We start from the raw sequence: 19,509 nt of genomic DNA on the forward strand, positions 1-19,509 counted from the left end.
CAACTGCTTCCTGGGAGCTGCGTGGAGTGGGACAAGCCCCGACCCTGCTCCCCGGCGGGAGCTGAGGGCCGGACTAAATGGTCTGATGGGCCAGATATGGCCGGCGGGCCATAGTTTGCCCACCCCTGTGCTAGACTCTGGGGAGCGTGGGTCCGTGGAGCAGGGAGGGGCTTTGGGAGTTGCTCCATTACAGCAGGCTCAATGCAAAGCAGCTAGAGGCCTGAGAGCAGCAGCCCTGTGTGTAGATGCTGCTCCCCGCACATACCCTCACCAGGCCCTGCTCTTGATCAGATAGTGAGAGCGAGTCCCATTCACGCCAAACACAGTGAAAACAGCAGCTGCTGCTCTGGGGCGTTTGGGAGGAAATCCCTACGAGTGGGGTGCAGCTCTGCTGGCAGAGCTGTGTGAGGAGGTGGGTGTGACACAAATGGTTATTGTGGCAGGTTACACAAACGGCAGCCCACCAGTCCGCTGCAGCATGACAACCAGCCGAATGCTCAATAGTGAGGGGTCTGCAAAGGCCAAGAGCGCGCTGCAGCACGTGGCCAAGCACAGGGGGGCCGTACTCACCTGAGCTCACACTTGATCTGCACCCAGCCAGGACTGCGCAGGAAGGACCAGGGATGGAACCATTTCTCCACTGTCTGCAGGCTCGAGCACAGCACCTCCAGCCACAGGTGCAGGACCTGCTCACTGCACGAAGGGAGGGGGAAAAGTCACTAGGAGCCAGGGCCGTTATCAGAGGGCTGGGTGGCCTCTCCCTCTGGGGGACACTGATTCCCATCCAGCCCCTGACCACAACCCATCAGTCTCTTCCTCTACAACAACAGGGAGGACACCAGGGAATTGCTCCCTCAGGGGAGAGTCTGGGTCGAGTGTACCTGAAAATAAGGCACTGGCTTCTGGTGGTGGCCACTAGGGATGTAAAAGGTTAAACGGTTAACCTGTAAGCATTAGGGTTACTGTTATCCAGAACTTAACCGTTAACCCCCGCGGCTGGCCCCGGCCACGCTGTACCGGTGGGACACGGCCCCAGGCCGTGCTGGGTGGGCTGGAGCAGCCCTGGCAACACCGGGCCCCCAGTCCCTGCCACCCCGCTGCCGGAGCGGCATCAGTTAACAGTTAACCGATTAAACAATATAATTTTAATCGTTTAACTGGTTAACCTTTTTAACCAATATTTATATCCCTAGTGACCACCTAGGAGAGGACAGAGCTCGGTGACTCAAGCTGTGTGGGGGGAGGAGACTAAAATAACTACTGCTTCCCAGCTTGACCCAGCTGGCTCCAAGCACCCCACAACCCCCTGGCTGCCTCCCCAGATCCCTCTGCCCACCCCAGCCTGGCCCCAGCCCCTCACCTCACCGCCCCGCCTCCTACTCACTCCCATCTCCCAGCCCGCCCCAAGCTCATCATCGAAGCAACGCTCAAGGAAACGGGCTGAATGACTCACTTGAGTCCAACGCAGATGAGGGAGCGAAGCTTCACGTCCATCTGAGCATGTGCAGCGTCATGCGTCATGTTCACAGACTGCACTGCCTGCCGGGCGGGAGGAGGCGGTTACTACGTTCCACGGGGGGCTCCCACATGGAGAGTCGCTACAGCTACACAGCCTAGTGCACCCTTTCCCTGCAGTTCCCCTTTGCTCAGCGCCATCACAAAGCTCTCTTTACCACTCCCTGTAGGAGTCACCAGGACCACAGCTCATGTAGCCTTCCCTACAGCGCCACCTGCTGGGAGTAGCTCTGGGCTCTTGCTGGGAGAGGCTGAGAGCAGCTGAAGGGGCTGCACAGACCAGGGGAAGGTACAGAGGGGGGTCTCGCAGGTTTGGCCTGGAGACTCCAGGAATTCAAGATTAGGTCATATGATGAAATCTCCAAGAATACATCCAACCAAAACTGGCAACCCTAATGTAGCCCCTGTGCGGGCAGGGCAAGGTACTCACCCGGTAAAGCAGCTCCTCTGGAGTCAGAACTTTTCCATCTTCATCCAGCCTATAAAACCAAAGCAGAGACCCAGTTTACCCCACAGAGCCATCTGCCGATTCAGGCAAGACACTGTCCGGCAGGAGCACACCCCCGAGATGGGAGCCACGCTACTCGGAGCAACACACAGCTCAGCTACTGCTGCCAGGAGACTGGGGCTGGGGACCCTGATGATGGCTACTGCTACGGGCTGAGATACAGCCACAGCCACACCACACAGGAAGTGGGGGTTTTTAGAGACAAGAACCACCTGTCAGTCCCATGTGCAGTCCAGGTCAGCATGGCTCCACTAGCCATCCCAGGCAGGGCAGTGCAGGGCCCTGCCCATTCGGAAGAGGGAACATGTCATGGCCCAGAAGGAAAGAACGACCTTTTCAGGCGGGAGAGAGGAGTGCAGCTTTGACAAGGAGGACTTGGGGCAGGAGGACGCGAGACTGTCAGTATGACTAGAGCAGCCTCACCTGTAAGTCTTACAGAGCACGAGGCGGGAGTACACCGAGTCGAAGTCTCGTTCCACCTCCCGTCCAGCGGCCTGAGGGGAAGTGGATGTAGTCAGAGCTACAGGCCGTTGATAGCACCCCAGCCCTCACATACAGAACCTCCAGCAGCAGCACCCCACCCGCAGCAGAGGCGGGACAGACCCCAAGGTGCCCAGCAGGGAAGAAAGCCGAGAGAAGGCTGTGTTCCTGTAGTCCTGCTGGACCATAGCCCTGTTATCCCTACATCCCCTCCCCGTTGTTCCCCTGTCCCCAAGTGCCATTCTCACCTCTTCGATAAACAGCCAGGGGTGGCAGGGCCCCCCCAGCAGGGACGGCTTCTTTAACCCATGCTCAAATATAGACTTCAGTGCTGGACAGAGCGTGCCTCGGACCAAGTCTGTCACCCCCTCTGTGACCGAGTCGTCGCCAGCAATAGAGTACTGAGGAATGAATGGAGTTAGCTCTTAGCATCTTAGAGAGGGAGACAGCCCCCCAGAGCAGAGAGCTGCGGGGTGGGGACACAGAGCCATACCTCTTCTCCAGACAGGCCTTCCCACCCAGACTCCTCTATCTCCTTTCATCAACCACTCTAGACGCTCCCCTACCCCACTCAGAGCCAACAGCCCCAGGGACTGGAAGCTGGTGCCTGAGCGCAGAACTTGCTTTGCTGGGTTGTACCGATGTCCGGACTAGCAGGTCTGTGGGGAGTGAGGCTGGTTTCATCAAGACTTAGCTCTTGGCACGTCCCCCTCTGCATGCTCTCACTGACTACAGCTGAGAGCTCTCTCATTCACAGAGCTAATTCCTTCCCCAGCCACACTTGGCGCCCAATGCAGCCCATACACCTCTCTCAGGGCAGGGACTTTAAACTGTGGGAAGCCAGGCATCCGCAGGGCCCCTGAAAGGATACTCTTGAGGTTAACACCCAAGACTCTGGGTCAGAAGATGTGGGACTTATTTCTGGCTCTGCACAGACTGTCTGTGTGACCTTTGGCAAATCAATTCATCATTCTGTGCCTCAGACTCCTATCTGTAATGGGGAAGGATAAGAGACTTCCCTATCTCACACGGCCATCAGAGAGAGAGAGAAAGAGAGAGAGAGTGTGAGTGTGTCAGTCATTCATTCACAGCTGTGAAACACAGATTCTGGGGTGGGAGGGGCTACAGAAAGATTCATATTTTGCAACATTTGCAGGATGTCACCTCTTGGGCTCTCCTTGAGCCAGACTGTGGTTGTAGGGATCTTAGTCACTGCACAAGACTCCCTCCCATCCCACCCTGTGGATCTCCATCTCCGACCATCCTGTGAGTAAACATTCGGCAAATGCCCAAGGAAACTACCACCATCTGACCACACTATTACGCTACGTCCTGCCAGCGGGGCAGAGGAAAAGTGGCATATAAACACGGATAGCCAGAAGGAGTGATGGCAGCAGGGAAGACACACATGGGTTTTGGTAAGAAGGACAGTGGGGTTTGCAAGGTGACCTAGAAAATACAGGAATTTTTACCTCTTTGCTCCGTTCATCCAAGACCTCCACAAATTTTGCAGGAAACCAACCTACAAAGAAGAGACAAAGGGTGAGCCTGAGACATCGGAAAACCCTCACATGGATATGAATGAAAACCCAGACTGGCTGCTGGGTCCTGCAGGTCCTGGGGGAGGGAGGAGAAAAGAGGTGGGTTCCTGTGGGCCCAGCCTGGAGAAGAAAACAAGTAGCACTGGAGCCTCTCAGTGTGTATCAGGAAATCCAAACAGCTGCAAGCCTGATGTCATCGAAGGGCATTCTCCCTACAAGCACCACAGACAGCATCAGCTCCCATGCTTCAGAGCAGCCCCCTACCCATCCTCACCCTGACTGTGAAAGTACACCTCAGTTGCTGGGAATAATGAGCTTGCCTAGCAAGGAACTGCGCCCCCACCCCACCTCCACACCCCTCTCTCCTGCGATGTGCATTCCCAGGGATGCGATGTGCATTTCCAGGCAGCTCCCCAATGGGGCTCAGCCCACATGGCTCCCTGAGACAGGGAGGGCAGAGATGCCAGAGCCATCGCTAAGAGCAGCAGCATCTGTGAAACATTAGCAATTCCACTCTCCCCCACCTTTCCCTTAGCCGCCCTCCCCCCCCCCCCCCCCCCACCAGCTTTGTCTGTTCTCACCTCTCAGTCCATTCAGCTCCCCCACCCAACAGTGCTCGTCCTTTTGGGATATGATCTGAAAGAACAAAGAGGAGAGGTGGCAATTTGAGAGAGAGACAAACCCTGACTCACAGGGGCCATGGAACGGGAGCAAGGAGGCAAAATGGGGCTGGCACCAGTGCAGCATCAGGCTTTCCCTCTCCACACATCCCACCCAGGACAGCTGGGAGATGGGATGCATTGCCATGGAAACAGTGTCACCTCAGAGAGTGAGAGTGTGTGCATGTGAGGTAAGGAATCACTTTCTTCTCAACCATCAGAGGTCGACGGGGGGGACTGACTGACTGAAATTCAAGTCACCAACCAACTTTCATTACAGGTGGGTGCTGCCCAGACACCAGAGACAGAAGTAACAACACCCGTAGCCGTGTTCTTTGTGGGGACTGAACCTGGGACCCTGAATCTAAAAGCATAAGCCTCTCCCATCTGAGCTACAGGACCAAGTCCACTAGCTCAGCGGCTGTAGCAGTCTCTTTATGTGTTCAGCCACTAGATGGGGCTAAAGGGCCGCTCTGGGTTAGCATGGGTTACCCAGGCACCCTGGGCATGTGGCAGGAGTTCCTGAGGGTGGGAGAAGAGGAGTTAAATGATGATCAGCCATTGTGCCAACACCCTCCTCCCTTTTTCTTCCCCACTGGTGGTTCTGTTGGCCCCACAATACATGGGGGTGAAAGGCTGGTTCTACTCACCATGTGGGCGCAGGACAATGCTGCCAACACAACACACCCCACATCGGACAGCTATTCAGAGCAGCAGCTTCTTGCACTTTGATGGGCAGCGGGTTTCCCTTTCCTCCCTCCCTCGCCCACCCTGGGGTGTAAGGAGGTGGTGCCAAGGTTTCCAAGCTATTGGGTGCCCTTAGATGATGGCTGGGCTGGCCCAGTGACCTGGTGGCACAGAGCACTGAACTAACTCTGATCGGAGTTCAAATCTTATCTGCCTTTCGCTCTGGAGGAGTGGGGGCTTTCTGACAGCCAGGGTGACCCACTAACCAGTTCCAGCGGGAGGCAGCAAGCGTTCCCAATGGAATTCTGTGTCCTGCCTGGATCAGCCAGAACCCCCAGCCACAGACTGCATAATCAGCACCCCAGCACAGGGCTCTGGGAGGGACACCCCAGCCTGACTCCTCAGGGAGAAGGCCCTAAGGAGGATGAAACACTTGCCCCACGTGGTGGCTTGAGGTGGGTGCCTGTAACATGCCCTCTCTGAAAGGGGGCAGAGAGGGTGCATCACGCCGCGGGATTCTGCCTCCCCCCCGAGCCCTCGTACTGTGATGATGTCGTTCTTGCGGAAGCCCAGTTCGTCATCGTCATGGCGCTCGAAGTCCAGCAGTGCCTTGGCTCGGCGCCGGCGGTTCTGGGAACATGCCACGTAGTTTTCGTGGTCCCGCTGGTGGCTCTCCATGGTGTAATCTGGAGTCAGGTCCTGAGTTTGTGCGGAAGAGAAGCACAGAGGAGCAGTAAGAAGGTGACTGGGTGTGCTAGGATGCTCCCCCATGTTCAGTACCATTCTCTGCTACCTCCCCCCGGTGGACAGATTAGCTCTGCTAGCTCCAGGATCAAGCATGGCTCCCTTCCCTCCACCTGGGACAGGCAACGTGCGACACAGAGATCCTGCCCATGGGTGATCTCCCTGAAATCCGGCAGCTCCTCCAGGGGTAGGGGGACCCAGCCTTGGCCATGCAGCACGAGGGACTCAGGTTTAGCCTTGTGCAGTGCGCCCCCACTCACAATGCTGCAGTTCTTTGGATCCACGCACTGGAAGTGCCGTGCCACCTGCAGGATCGCCTCACGAAGGTCAGCCACCAGCTCAGTCTGTTTGATGTTCTTGGCCTTCAGTGCCTCCAAATCATCCTCACCTGGGAACGTGGAACACACGGGGGTGAAGACAAAGGAAACCACCAATCCCATGCTGAGAAAAAAGGTGGCTGTCCCCTCCCTCAGCCTGAGCAGAGACAATTACAACAGCTCCCTCTGGTCAAGACTGTAACCATTGCTCTGGCCCCACCTGAGCATCTGGGCCCCGCTCATGGCTAACAGGAAAGGGGGTGATATGAGGGGACAGAGAGAAACAAAATACTGCATCCTGTCACCCTAAGGCCCAAGGAACTCTACGCCAAGCACACAGGAGACCAGGACTGGGGCTGTATTCAGCCTCCTTTTCCCCATGCCAATAAAGGGGAGGCCAGTAGGAGCCGGGAGAAAACAAACAGCTCTCAGCTGACACGGATGCTTGTAAGCTGTCTGACCCCATCTGAAGAGGGCCAGTTGCTCAGCTCACCCTCGCTGTCTGTGCGCTTCCTGGGCAGGGAAAAGACGGGGACTGTGTGCACTTCCTTTGCCCCTCAGGGCCCTTCCACTGCCTCCTCTCTATCCCCCTGCATGAAGGGTCTGGCCCTGTTCCCATCCAAGTCACTGTTAATACTCCCACTGACTCCAAGGGAGCAGAATCAGGCCCTAAATGAGCCCTCATTAACCATTTCCCTGCCTGCCTTAATGTGGGGCATGTACACACCTCACTGAAGGCCCTCTATTATAGGCAGCGCAGGTAGCAGAGCCTACAGTAGGGTCTTATAATGGGAGTGTCACACAACCTTGTTTTCAGTTGGTTATAACTTTGCTAAACTTTAACCGTTCAATCAGGCTGCAATTTCCCACATGCTGAGGGTTTGCCTCGGATTGAATTTTTTTGGAAAATTTCAGCAAAATTGGTTTAGCCATTTCGAGAACAAGACATGGGAAAATACATTTTGTCCATGTTAAAAAACAACAACCCATACCACCATTTTGTTGAGAAGCTGAGGCACCTCCCCTCTCTGGAGCAGGGATTTGAAATTTGTCTGGGGGTTGCCCTGGTGCCAGGAATGTGTCTCTTGCCATCCCCGTGAAAATCTTCTCAAATTTGGCCTCTGAAAGTCTCAGTTCACACATGCGCAGCTGAGACGTGCTCGAATTTGGTAGCTAAATTCTCCAAAGAATCTCTCTGCACTGAGCAGGCTCCTATCGCCGGGATACCAGGGCTGAGCAGAACTCCCAGCTGCTGGAGGCCACCATGGCACCAAGCACAGGAACCAAAAGCAGGGAGCCTGTCTGTCCTGCGCTCTCAGTGCTCCCCCTGGTGGCATCCAGGAGAAGGATGCAGCCTGACAGTATTTTAAAATTCTGCAAATTTTATTTGTCAAATAAACGTGGATGCTCCAGCATGGCATTGGGGAGCACAGGCCACTGACTGCACAGAGATGGGAGATCACTGTGCAGCTCCCCCTACTCCTCCCCCCGGACTCAGTGGTGAGGCTGCACCCAGCCCTGACACAGGGCAAGGACCAGGCCTGTCCAAGAAACACCCTAGGGCCCTGCCCCTCCATGCCAGGTGCACCAGGTGTGGGCAGGCAGGCTCAGCAAGGCAGGCTCCAAGTGTGAAAGGGCTTAGTGTGGGGGATACAGGTGTGGGTTAAGAGGATTCTGTGTGAGGCAATATGGGTACAGGCGGCTCAGTGGGGGATCTGGATGCACAGGGGCTTGTGGGAGGGTTCTGGGTGCAACATTAATGGGATTCTGCAGGGGGGGTGAGGGGGGCTGGGGCTCAGCGGGGGAGGTTAGAGCTCAGTGGGGGGGTCTGGGTGTGGGGAGCCTAGATGCTGGGGGGAGTGGGGCTCAGTGGGGTGGGGATCCAGGGGCAGCTGGTTGGGGCTCGGTAGGGTGGCTTGTCGGGTGGTCCAGGTGCAGGGGGAGTGGGGCTTCTCAGGGGGGGTTGTGGGTGTGGGGGGAGTGAGGCTCAGCAGGAGGATCTGGATGCACAGCAGTTGGGCGGATGGGGGAGCAGCTCCTTGTAGTGATCCCTCCCCCTGCTGCTGAGGAGCGATGGGTGCAGGAAGCGCATGCGGAGGAGGAGGGGGGCAGTTTGCAGAGCTTCCTACAGCTGGGGGAGAAATCTGGGGGTGGGTCCGACAGCCCCAGATGCCAGGCAGGGGAAGGGGAAATCCCGTCTTCCCCAGCCCAGCCAAGTCCTCCCCAGTCCTGCCTCCTGCCCCACAATGATTTACCTCTCTGCTGGCTACCATGGGCACCCGGCATACTGCTGGGGAAGGTTGTACGACCACTCTTGTGGCTTCCCTTTGCTTCCCCATCAGAAAGTCATTTTTCTGTGGGGAAGCAAAGAAATCTGCAGGGGACATAAATTCTGCGCATGCACAGTGGTGCAGAATTCCCCCAGGAGTAAAAAGAGGGACTTTGGATATTCCTGTCTTAAATGGCTTCATATTTTGGGGGTGGCTGAACCTGCAGCAAGAAGGTTAAGGGCTAACGACCAAAGCACGCTACTTCCTGGGCTATTAGGAAAAGTCTGCTTCTTGTTTTGGGGAGTGCAGGCTCAGCAAGTTCAACTCCCTTCTCTCCTCCTCATTCAATCTCTTCCCTTGCTTTATCTTCTCTTGTTGCTGAAGGAATTTTCACCCTCTCCATTTCCCCGTGCCCAACCACTCCTCTGCCTCCAAACTATTCTTTCACCCTCCACCCTGATAGCACCATCACAACATGCAAGGAACACACTTGTCCTCACCGAAAAGCAACGAGGTGATGCCAGATTTCCTGCGCTGGGTCCTGCGCCGCACAATCTGAAGGGGGGGGAGTGAGACAGAGTGGACTCGTAAGGAGACATTAGAAGAACTAAACACATATAGATTGGCATATAGGGGCTAGAGTAGGGCAAGGGGATACAGCGACCGTCAGCAAGTCTCTGAGGGGTGTACACTGCAAGGAGAGAGGGGAACTGTTCGGAGTGGTCCCAGACAGAATGGGCAGTAACCAAAGCACTCTGAGCAAGAGGACCAGCAGGAATGATTTCAGAGAGTGGGATCTATCAGGCTGTGGATTAATCTAAGGATGGATGATCACCATCAGGGACACTCAGAACAGGATTGAACAAAGCACAAAAACAGCCAAACACTGGCTGGTGAGGGGGAGAACAGGAGATGACCCATGGATCTATTGCAACACAAAATTAATTCATTCCACGGAGAGAGTGAAAGGCAGTGTTTAGTGCTTAGCCGGTTGCTGAGATTCCTCTTGCGTGGGCTGGCTGTGGCAGGTGTGGGAGGTCTGGTAGCATGGCCTCCTGGCAGTGAGAACAGTACATGTGGTCACATTCCCATCACAGTCCTAGCACTCACTCCCCCTCCCTGGGAAGGTGAGAGAAGGGAAGTTTATCATGGAGTCAAAGCCTGCTAATGCAGGGTGGCCTCGTGCTAACAGAGTGTTATAAGGGTGGATGGCCAGCTAGCCCATAAGGCAATGTCACGAAGGGGATGTACAGCCCCTAACAGTCCAAATGGGCAGGGCTCCGTGCACCCACCTTGGATAGATTATTGACAGCGGCGCTGGGGTTGAGCAGCTGCCCTTGGTCAGCGATGAGGTAAGCCAGGTGCTTGCGGCGCTGGGTCTCCACTGCCATGTCTGTCAGTGAGCCAGAGACGCGCATGGCCTCCCGCAGCAGCACCTCCGCATCCTCGATCTGAGACGGGATGTCCGAGAGAGTGTTGAAGATGGAGGCAGAATTCTCCGACTGGATTAGCTCATCTTCCTGCGGGAATGGGGAGAAACCACGCATACACAATGCACTGAGGATGTCAGTGACACTCACCAGGACTGCTAAAAGCCCTGCTTACACCTCAAAACGCAGTCTAGGCACGAAATTTAACCCGGAAGCAACTAGATTATTTCTTGAAAGTTTCAATAAGAAAAAGTCCAAGCTGTTTGGTCAGAAGATAGCAGCAGCATCTCACACTGCTCTAGCACTTTCATACCAAAGGATCCCACAGCACATTATACAGAAATCACTTCATCCACCACAGAAACGCAGGCACCTCAAGGTGCTGCACAATCGCCATCTTGCACCAGCAATGCTACACAAGAGAGTCACAGGATAACTTCCTCTGAATTCTGAATGGGAGAAAGTTTAAAGTAATCACCGAAATTAAATATGGCCACAACAACAGGGCTAACACCCTGGGGCTTGTGTGAACAGCACCAAAGGATCTTTTATCATCCCCAAATGGTCAGCAACTTGGTTTGACATCTCCATCCAAAGATAGTAAAAAACCAAGAACTCTCCAGAGCCAGGGAGGGCTGGACAAGTCTCCAGTCTGTGTTACTCTGGGCTCAGGAGTCGGGGGGTATAGCAAATGAGGGAGGGTGATGGTGAGACATGGGGAGTGAAGGTGAGGGGAAAAAGAGCAGGAAAGGGAAGCCATCTTCTTGACTTAGTCTCCCAAATCTCAAACAATGGATTGCTGACTGCCTTCTACCAGGACGCCCTTCACAGCCCCAGATTCTGAGGAAATCAAGATGGCAGCTCTCGCTCTCCCCAAAGTGAACTCCTGAACCAGATACAACCAGGGGGTATAGGAGGGCCCCACCCCTAGAATCCTCCTCGTTCCTGAAGAGAAAGCCAGGGTGCTAGAAATCAGGGCACAGGAGGTGGTTGTTACCTTCATACTGAGCATGCCCAGTGTGACCTGGAAGAGCACCAGCGAACCCTGGTAGAAGAAGAGGTCCCAGATGCGCAGCAGCAGTTTGATATGCACAACGCTAGCGAAGCACGTGAGGAACCAGTGCAGGGTGATCAAGGACAGCTCTGTGTGTGAAGAGACAGAAAGGGAATGTGACACAAGTGATCGGGTGACCAGAGAGGAAGAGAGCCCACACAGAACCGCACTCCCAGCCTGAAAGGGACACCCTCAACTACTCCTCGTTCCCAGGGGATTCTCCAGCCACCATGACTATAAAGGAGGACAACTCTGATGACATCAGTCAGCGCATGAACAGCTCCGGGGGATGTTGGGGGGGCGGGGCGGGGAGAGGCTCACATGCGTTGTGTTTAGTAAAATAAAACAGTCATAGGAATAAGGCCATTTTCTTGGGACCTAAGATATGACAGTGCCCCTTTTAAACAAGACTCAATCAGAACGTCCAAAACCACATGCGACATTGTGCGTGCGTACGTACAGCCACAGCCATACACCAGGAATTCAAACCTCCCCCTCCTCAAAAGTTTAATGTCCCTCCCCGCTCCCTGTGGCCCCCAAACAGGAGAGAGGGAGAGATGCTGCATCTCCCCATCCCAGCGCCAAAGCCTCCATGACCTCCTGGGTTGTCAAAAAACCCCAAACACAAGACTCCCAGGCATTCCTGGGTGATAAAAGCCCCCCATTAAGTCCAGTCCAACCCTCAAACCAACAGCTTCTCCCAAAACACAACCACAATGCTGCAGCTCTGCATCGTCAAGCCCTGCAGCATATCAAACAGAGTATGGAGCAACAAGAATACACTGAATTCATCACTGCCACGTGAACCAAGGGACACTTTACTGAGTGTATTCGGCTGGAGAGGGAGAGGGGTATTGTGGGAGCAGCCTCACAATTGTGGGTTCCTACCACATCATTTCAGTTTAAGGTGCTGTGCAGTACATAGGCCTCTCTTATACACACACACACACACACACACACACACACGCGTACATAAGCATGAGCCTGGGTCATGCCTGCAGGCTGAAAGCAGCACCCTGGGTCAGAAGATTCAATGGCCTGAGGGGCCCCTTTACCAATATCATGCTCTTGAAGGAGCTTGTCCAGCCGTGGCAGGTACTGCACGATGAGGTGGCGTAGGACGCGCTGGTCGGTCTGCACTCCCATCAGCGTGGTGCTGAAGTAGGAGGCAGGTACCAGGTCCTCGATGATGGCGCACATCATCCAGAAGGCATCTTCCTCCTCCAAGAAGAGCAGCAGGGAAGCCGCCACCTAGTGAGAAGGGGAAGAAGAGATGTTCATTCCAAGCTTGCACTAAATGGGACATTCACTGGTGCTTAGGTGGAGTGGAACATTTCCATAGGTCTGTGTGGGAGATGGACAAAGTCCAGAGTTTAGGAGATGGAAACATCCCTCATTTCCACACCCAGGAGCTTTGCTTTGCTTTCTCCTATTGGTGGAATTTCTTTCACACGCCACCCGAAGAGATTCTTTGCTATTTCAGTCACATCAGCCGAGTCTCATGTCAATCAAATAAACAATATCACTCTCCTGCCACAAACAGATTAGTCTAGTCCATGCGCAGAATTATTCCTTCCATTTCTCCTGCCCCGCGAAATGGCTCCATTTTGTCTGTTCCTCTGATCTAATTTGGTTCGCATGGTGCCCAGCTGCACTGCAGCTGCCTGAAACCAGCTGCGCTGACTCACCTACTGCGGAAAGAACGATCCCTAATGAAGGAACACAAAGCAGGGGCAAGTGGAATTACCATGCCGGTGCCTTGGCAGTATCCGATCTCTGGGTAAAGCCAGGCTAGTCCCCGGAGTATCCGGCGCAGTCGTGGCACCCCGATGCTGTTCATGTTGGAGAAGCAGGCGTTGCTGGGCATGGTGCGGAGCAGGTCCTTCTCGATCTGGCAAGCACCCGTCACAAACAATTGCTTCAGACTCAGATAGTGTAATCTGCTTAACAGCCTCCTACTCCCTTGGCCTCCCTGATGCCCTGTCCTGGCCACACACTCCCTAGCCTTCCCCACACCCTTTTAAAGTACATTTAGTGCCAGTGCAAGGTACTGGACTGGCACCATCTGGAGCCCGAAGGCCTCTGTTTACCCTCAGGACAGCATAGCCAGGGACAGAGCAACTTCTCAGAGACACTCTCCAAGGTACCTAAACTCTGCCTCAGAGGGACTGCCCTGAGGGATGAGAGGGGACTTCATACTTCTTGACCCATTCGGTCCTTGGTGTCACCCCTGAGAATGGCAGCAAGAGGTACAGCCTGTGCTGCTGGAGTTTGCAAAGTGGACATTTATCCATTGGGATCTGGAGTGAGTCCACCCCACCCCGCCCATTTCAGGCAGGCCACCAAATCACAATCCGATGGCCAGGGCCTGGGCTTGACTGTAGTTCGTGATTGTGAGCATAAAGGCTCCATATCACAGGCCAAATCCCCTGAACTGTTCAGTCCCTCCCTCCATCAGATGATTTTGGTTTGTTACCCCAGGAGCTTGGTGAGTTTGGCCTAGAGATAGAGTTTGCCATGACAGCATTACAGAAAAGAAGGGAGGGGAAGGGAGGGAGGAAATTCCCTGTCCCAGCCTTGTTGGCACCTTGAGCCCTCACGACTCAGGAGGAAAGACAAACCCTAGGAGACAGCTGCTGCCACTTGAATAGGGCATGCACCTGCTGGTGGTATTTCAGTCCCAGGGTTCCCTTTCCTCATTAGTAGGGCCCTACCAATTTCATGGTCCATTTTCGTCAATTTCACAGTCATAGGATTTTAAAAATCGTAAATTTCATGATTTCAGCTATTTAAATCTGAAATTTCACAGTGTTGTAATTATAGGGATCCTGACCCAAAAAGGAGTTGGGGGTGGCGGTCTCAAAGTTATTGTAGGGGGGTTGCGGTATTGCTTCCATTACTTCTGCGCTGCCTTCAGAGCTGGGCAGCTGGAGAGCGGAGGCTGCTGGCTGGGAGACCAGTTCTGAAGGCAGAGCTACTGCCAGCAGTAGCACAGAATTCAGGATGGCCTGGTATGGTATTGCCACCCTTACATCTGCGCTACTGCGGGCAGGGCGCTGCCTTCAGAGCTGGACGCCCAGCCTACAGCCGCTGCTCTCCAGCTGCCCAGCTCTGTAGGCAGCACAGAAGTAAGGGTGGCAATACCACGACCCCCCTAAAATAATGTTGTGACTCCCTACAACTCCCTTTTGGGTCAGAACCCCCAATTTGAGAAATGCTGGTCTCCCCTGTGAAATCTGTATAGTAAAGGTAAAAGCACAAAAAAGACCAGATTTCACGGTCCCTGACGCGTTTTTCATAGCCATGAATTTGTAGTAGTAGGGCCCTACTCCTTAGTATCTTGGTCAGTGTTTGTACCTAGGCATGATTCATATGCATATATTTACAGCAGAACTTCTGCCCCATGTACACAGAAACCAATACAGCCTGAGAACAGTGTGGGTGCGGACTAAATCTTTTCCCCTCCCCTCTTGGGAAGGTGAAGTGAGCCCCTCAAACCAATAAAGGATGAGAATAATAATAAATAAAGGATGAGAAAAATTGACGAGTAGCATAGTCCAACCTCTCCCCTCCCCCTCATCTGTCCCTGCAGGCATTAAGCAAATTCCTCATCCCCCCAATGCAACAGATCACCCATGTTTCCACCCCAGGCACTGGAGCGTTGGCATCAGGCAGGCTCCCGACCTGTTTGGCAGAGATAGTTTCGTCATTGGAGCTGTTTTTCACAATGTCTCGGTAGGACATCTCCGAATTCCTCTTCTTCTGCAAGGCCCCAGAGAGACGCATCCACAGCTGGAGAATCGGGGACATGAAAAGAAAGGGTGACGAGCGGTCAAAATGCAACCACAACAAACCAAGAAGTGAAAGCAACAGGAACTGGTCTCTCATTTCATACTCCCTGCTTCCCTTCTTCATGACTGTGCCCCAGGGTCTCACCTGAGGCCTCATGCTGTGTGGGATGCCAGCCAGCACCAGTGAGCGCAGTTTGTCCGAACCCGGCAGCGTGACCTCGATTTTGTCCCAGGTGAGGTCCCCCACGTCGTGGTTGTGCGTGAATTCCAGGTGGGCCTGCCACTTCAGCCTCTGCTGTGGCTCCTCCGTCAGCGGAGTCCCCAGCAGCTTGCTGGAGTTCGGCTCAGTGCCATCTGCATCAGGAGACAGGGGAAGGCAGAGGTGGGAAGGAAACGGACAAGAAAGGGACTAGGCGGGGACCAGTGACAGACAGAAATGGAGAGATCTGTCTTCTGTATCTGAAAAAGTCAGACAAAAATACCTGAGCCTCTGCACTGGTGGCAGCGCTGGGGATTCAGATGCATGAGCCCTGCATCACAGCAATGACAGCCTGGGTTCAAACTGCGCTTGCCACCCAGCACCACTTGTGTAGTCACAAGCAAACCGCACTGAAACCCCAAGATATAGGAGGCTGGGACTCATATGTGCCTATTCAAAACGTGAGCCAGCCAAACAGCGGGTCATCGAAGTTAAATGAGAGCCTGGCAGCAGCTGCCCCACTGGGTTTTGTAACTTTGTATTTAATAAGGCTCTTTAATCTAATAGACAAAGGCACAGCGAGATCCAATGGCTGGAAGCTGAAGCTAGATACGTTCAGGCTAGAAATAAGGTGCAAAATTTTAACTGAGGTAAATTAACCATTGAAGAAACTTAATAAGGGAAGTCGGGAATTCACTGTTATTGGCATTCTTCACTCAAGACTGGCTTTCTAAAATATATGTTCTGGGTCAGCCATAGGACATGAGCTTGATGCAGGAATTGCAGGGGTGAGGTTCTGTGGCCTGTGTTATGCAGGAGGTTAGACTAGATGACCAGAATGGTCCCTCTGGCATTAATATCCATGAATCTATAATATGCTCTGGAGGAACAGGCACTCCCTTTGCCACACCCCTATACCTGTGTCACTGTCCCTGGGGTGTCTCCCAGTGCTCAGTGTGGCACTCAGCGCAAGTGTGCGCACACACACATGCACATAGACCAGGGATACGCATACCCCTGGGAGTAAGCAGAGGTCTTCCAGGGGGTCATCAACTCATCTAGATATTTGCCTAATTTTACAACAGGCTACATAAAAGGCACCAGTGAAGGTAGTATGAAATTTTTGTTTGTACAACTTGTTTATACCGCTCTATATACTATACACTGAAATGCAAGTACAATATTTATATTCCAGTTGGTTTATTTTATAATTATATGGTAAAAATGAGAAAGTCAGCAATTTGTCAGTACTAGTGTGGCTGTGACACACTTGTATTTTTATGTCTGATTTTGTAAGCAAGTAATTTTTAAGTGAGGTGAAACTCGGGGTACACAAGACAAACCTGACTCCTGAAAGGGGCACAGTAGTCTGGAAAGGTTGAGAACCACTGACATAGAGAACACAGCCTCCTCCTGCCCTTTCCAGGGGGCTAATCTTGTCCAAATCAGTTTTCCCCTTTTCAGGGTACAGCAATGCAATGTGACATCTCCTCATATGGCAACCAGGAATCTTCCCATTGCCAGACACTCCTTTTCTTTTCCTCCTCTTTAGCCACGGCAGCTGGCCCGCATAATTAATGCCCAGCTGCATGGGTTCTCCAGCCATTTTAACCCCTTTCTGTTTGGTCCTCCCTTCCTGCAAGGTATGCAGCTAAAGCAGGTTGTTGGTTCTGCCCCTACTCAGGCACCCTTGGTCAAGCTGTGGGGGCTTTCCCCTCACCTGGACGATAGAATAGCCTACCGCAGTTGCCCAAAGGGAACCAAAGGTGCTTTGATAGAAGGTTTGAAAGGTCACTGAGTTTCACTGCATCTGCTGTAGGTGCTCTGCATTGCACTGCTGAAAAGCTACAGTGCTATTTACCGCAGCACATATTGCTCAGTGAATCGTAACAGCTGTACCTCCCCCTCCTGCAGCAACAATGCACCAGTGAAACACGCCTTCCCTGCCTCATGATAGCAAAGTTACACTGGGGTCACAGACTGTGCTGGGCCAGCGCTCCAGCATTTTAGATATTACTTTCCAAGATGGCCAGCACTTTTAAAGCACATCCCTAAAAAAAACTGGAGTCAGGATAGCACTGGGAACTGAAGACATCACAGAGAGTGGAAGGGAGATCCTATCACATGAGGTACCCTGGGGATAGAATGGGCCCAGAAAGCGGGTGGGGGCAGCCTTACCTTCCTTATCCACTCGGAAGCCGAATTCATCGTACCGGGATTCCGGCTGCTCCACCAACTCTTCTTTCTGGGGGCGTGAGAGGTAGAAAGTAGAGGCATTGATTTCCATCGTTTGACCACTAGGTGGGACACCTGCTTAGAGTGCCAGGCTGTGTCACACTGCCTAGGCCCCAGTAAGGGAGGAGCACTCCCAGCTCCTGGGATGCACACTCAGACCTTCATCCCCCTTCTGAACACTGCTCTGTTCAACAGGCAAAATACGCTAGTCTAGCCCCGCTACACAGTGAGGAAAGGGCTTTGGCTTCTCTTCAGTAGATTCTGCCTTGATTCCCCAGCCATGTCGCTCTCCCCTGGCTTCTCATTATGGAAAGGAGGCATACCATCTGCTTGGGAGGGGCAGTGGATCTGGATCACTACTCTGAGATAATCCCTACGTGTATGGGAACTCCTGGGAATGCACCTAACACAGCCCCCACATGGGTGGTCCTCTAAGACATGGTTAGTCCTTCATTATCCTGTGTGTGCACCCCTAGCACTGCCCCGCCAAGACCCTGTCTACATTCCAGCCACCAATGCAACTGCACCAGTGCAAACAGTTGGGGTAGGCAGGCTAAGCTGGTGGAGCCTGCCCTGGTTTCAGTCAGAGGTTCTTTCAGCCCCACAGCACAAACACCAGTTTTCCTTGCTTATTCTAGAGCAGAGGTTCCCAAACTTCTCTTATTGCGTGTCCGCTTCCAGATTTACCAGCTGCCCGCGTGCCCCTCCCCTTCTCATCACTGATACTTTGTGAGTTCTTCTTAACACTACCTGTCCTTAGCCATTGTCCATATTTCACTGTTACATTCAGATATAGTGCGACGTATACAACCAAAAACAAACCCCTTAAGTTCTGAGCTCAGTTAGACCGGACACTTGCTGGGCAAGTGAGCCCATGCTGTATGGTGATTGGAGGTGAGGGCTCTGTACATCAGCGTCTCTGGGGATCTGTGTTCTCATAGGTACATCTTGAATAAATTAATTACCGTATTTTATATAACAAATTCACATAGAGTTTTAAAGCTTCAGCTGAGTAGCCTATTTTGAAAATGCTATAAATGAAATCCACCATTACACAATTACTCTCATGTACCCCCAGAGATATTGCACGTACCACCAGAGGTATGCGTACCACAGTTTGGAAACCCCTGCTCCAGGGATTGGCACAGGTGCAGTTATGCTGGTGGCTGAAATCAGGGATAATCCCATGTGTAGACAAAGCCTAACCCACCCGACTCCTAACAACTGCCCACATGTGCACTCCTAACACTGCCACTCTTGCACCCTCCCACAGCACAAACTGGCATCAGTGAGTCAGTGCACCCCTAACAAAGCTCCCCATGGGGGAAGGGATAGCTCAGTGGTTTGAGCATTGGCCTGCTAAACCCAGGGTTGTGAGTTCAATCCTTGAGGGGGCCACTTAGGGATCTGGGGCAAAATAAGTACTTGGTCCTGCTAGTGAAGGCAGGGGGCTGGACTCGATGACCTTTCAAGGTCCCTTCCAGTTCTAGGAGATGGGATATCTCCATTAATTATATTATATTAATTATATTATTATGTGTGTTCTCCCCAAGGCACACAGGTAGCCCCACAGATATACATACTCTTTCACTGCACGAGTCTCTGAGAAACAGGCTCAGAGGCCCATCCCACTAGGCTCTGTGACTCACTTGCCTTTAACAAACATTACTGGCAGGTTACAAAGCTCTACACTCAACCCTTAAACCAGAGCATGTCGCTGCGGGGGGGTGGGGGGGGAGTGTTGTTAATTTCTCCTACAATGTGTTAGCCTACACAGGGCTATGGAACCCATGACTGACTGGTGGATGGTTAGAAAAACCCTTCTCTGCATTGTAAAATGCAGCCACAGAGTTGCAAAAGAGCAGGGAAAGGATCCACAGAGGTTTCTTCAGGCTCTGGGTGTCCCCTTGGCTCTGTTCAGCAGAGGCTGCACTCACTACCCAAAACTTAGTTTAACAGCAAGCTGCAAACACACAGAATTTAAATGTCAGCTCATTGCTTAGAAGAGTTTTCTGGGGAAAGAAAAAGTCTGCACCTTCCCTGCAGCATTAGGAGCCCAGTAAGCCAGCAGCAGCACTT

General features: G+C 53.0%; 1 protein-coding gene across 5 annotated transcripts in view; it reads right to left on the bottom strand.

Moving 5' to 3' along the window:
* The window catches only part of SGSM3 (small G protein signaling modulator 3), a 47,314-nt gene that overhangs the window by 7,332 nt on the left and 20,473 nt on the right, over positions 1-19,509 (bottom strand). For 4 of the 5 annotated variants that reach the window (XM_034775917.1, XM_034775908.1, XM_034775926.1 and 1 more), the window contains exons 4-20: positions 17,374-17,440; positions 15,142-15,350; positions 14,890-14,997; positions 12,953-13,096; positions 12,261-12,456; positions 11,149-11,294; positions 10,014-10,241; positions 9,222-9,276; positions 6,395-6,522; positions 5,934-6,089; positions 4,626-4,680; positions 3,976-4,025; positions 2,752-2,904; positions 2,447-2,517; positions 1,946-1,994; positions 1,454-1,539; positions 571-693 (exon numbers count right to left, since the gene is read on the bottom strand). In XM_034775917.1, the coding sequence (XP_034631808.1) occupies positions 571-693; positions 1,454-1,539; positions 1,946-1,994; positions 2,447-2,517; positions 2,752-2,904; positions 3,976-4,025; positions 4,626-4,680; positions 5,934-6,089; positions 6,395-6,522; positions 9,222-9,276; positions 10,014-10,241; positions 11,149-11,294; positions 12,261-12,456; positions 12,953-13,096; positions 14,890-14,997; positions 15,142-15,350; positions 17,374-17,440 (2,024 nt within the window). Of the gene's footprint in view, positions 1-570; positions 694-1,449; positions 1,540-1,945; positions 1,995-2,446; positions 2,518-2,751; positions 2,905-3,975; positions 4,026-4,625; positions 4,681-5,933; positions 6,090-6,394; positions 6,523-9,221; positions 9,277-10,013; positions 10,242-11,148; positions 11,295-12,260; positions 12,457-12,952; positions 13,097-14,889; positions 14,998-15,141; positions 15,351-17,373; positions 17,441-19,509 lie in introns of those variants that run through there. The other variant, XM_034775944.1, reaches the window with a different exon arrangement.

This window comes from Trachemys scripta, chromosome 1, assembly GCF_013100865.1.
Source record: "Trachemys scripta elegans isolate TJP31775 chromosome 1, CAS_Tse_1.0, whole genome shotgun sequence".
Lineage (NCBI taxonomy): Eukaryota > Metazoa > Chordata > Testudines > Emydidae > Trachemys > Trachemys scripta.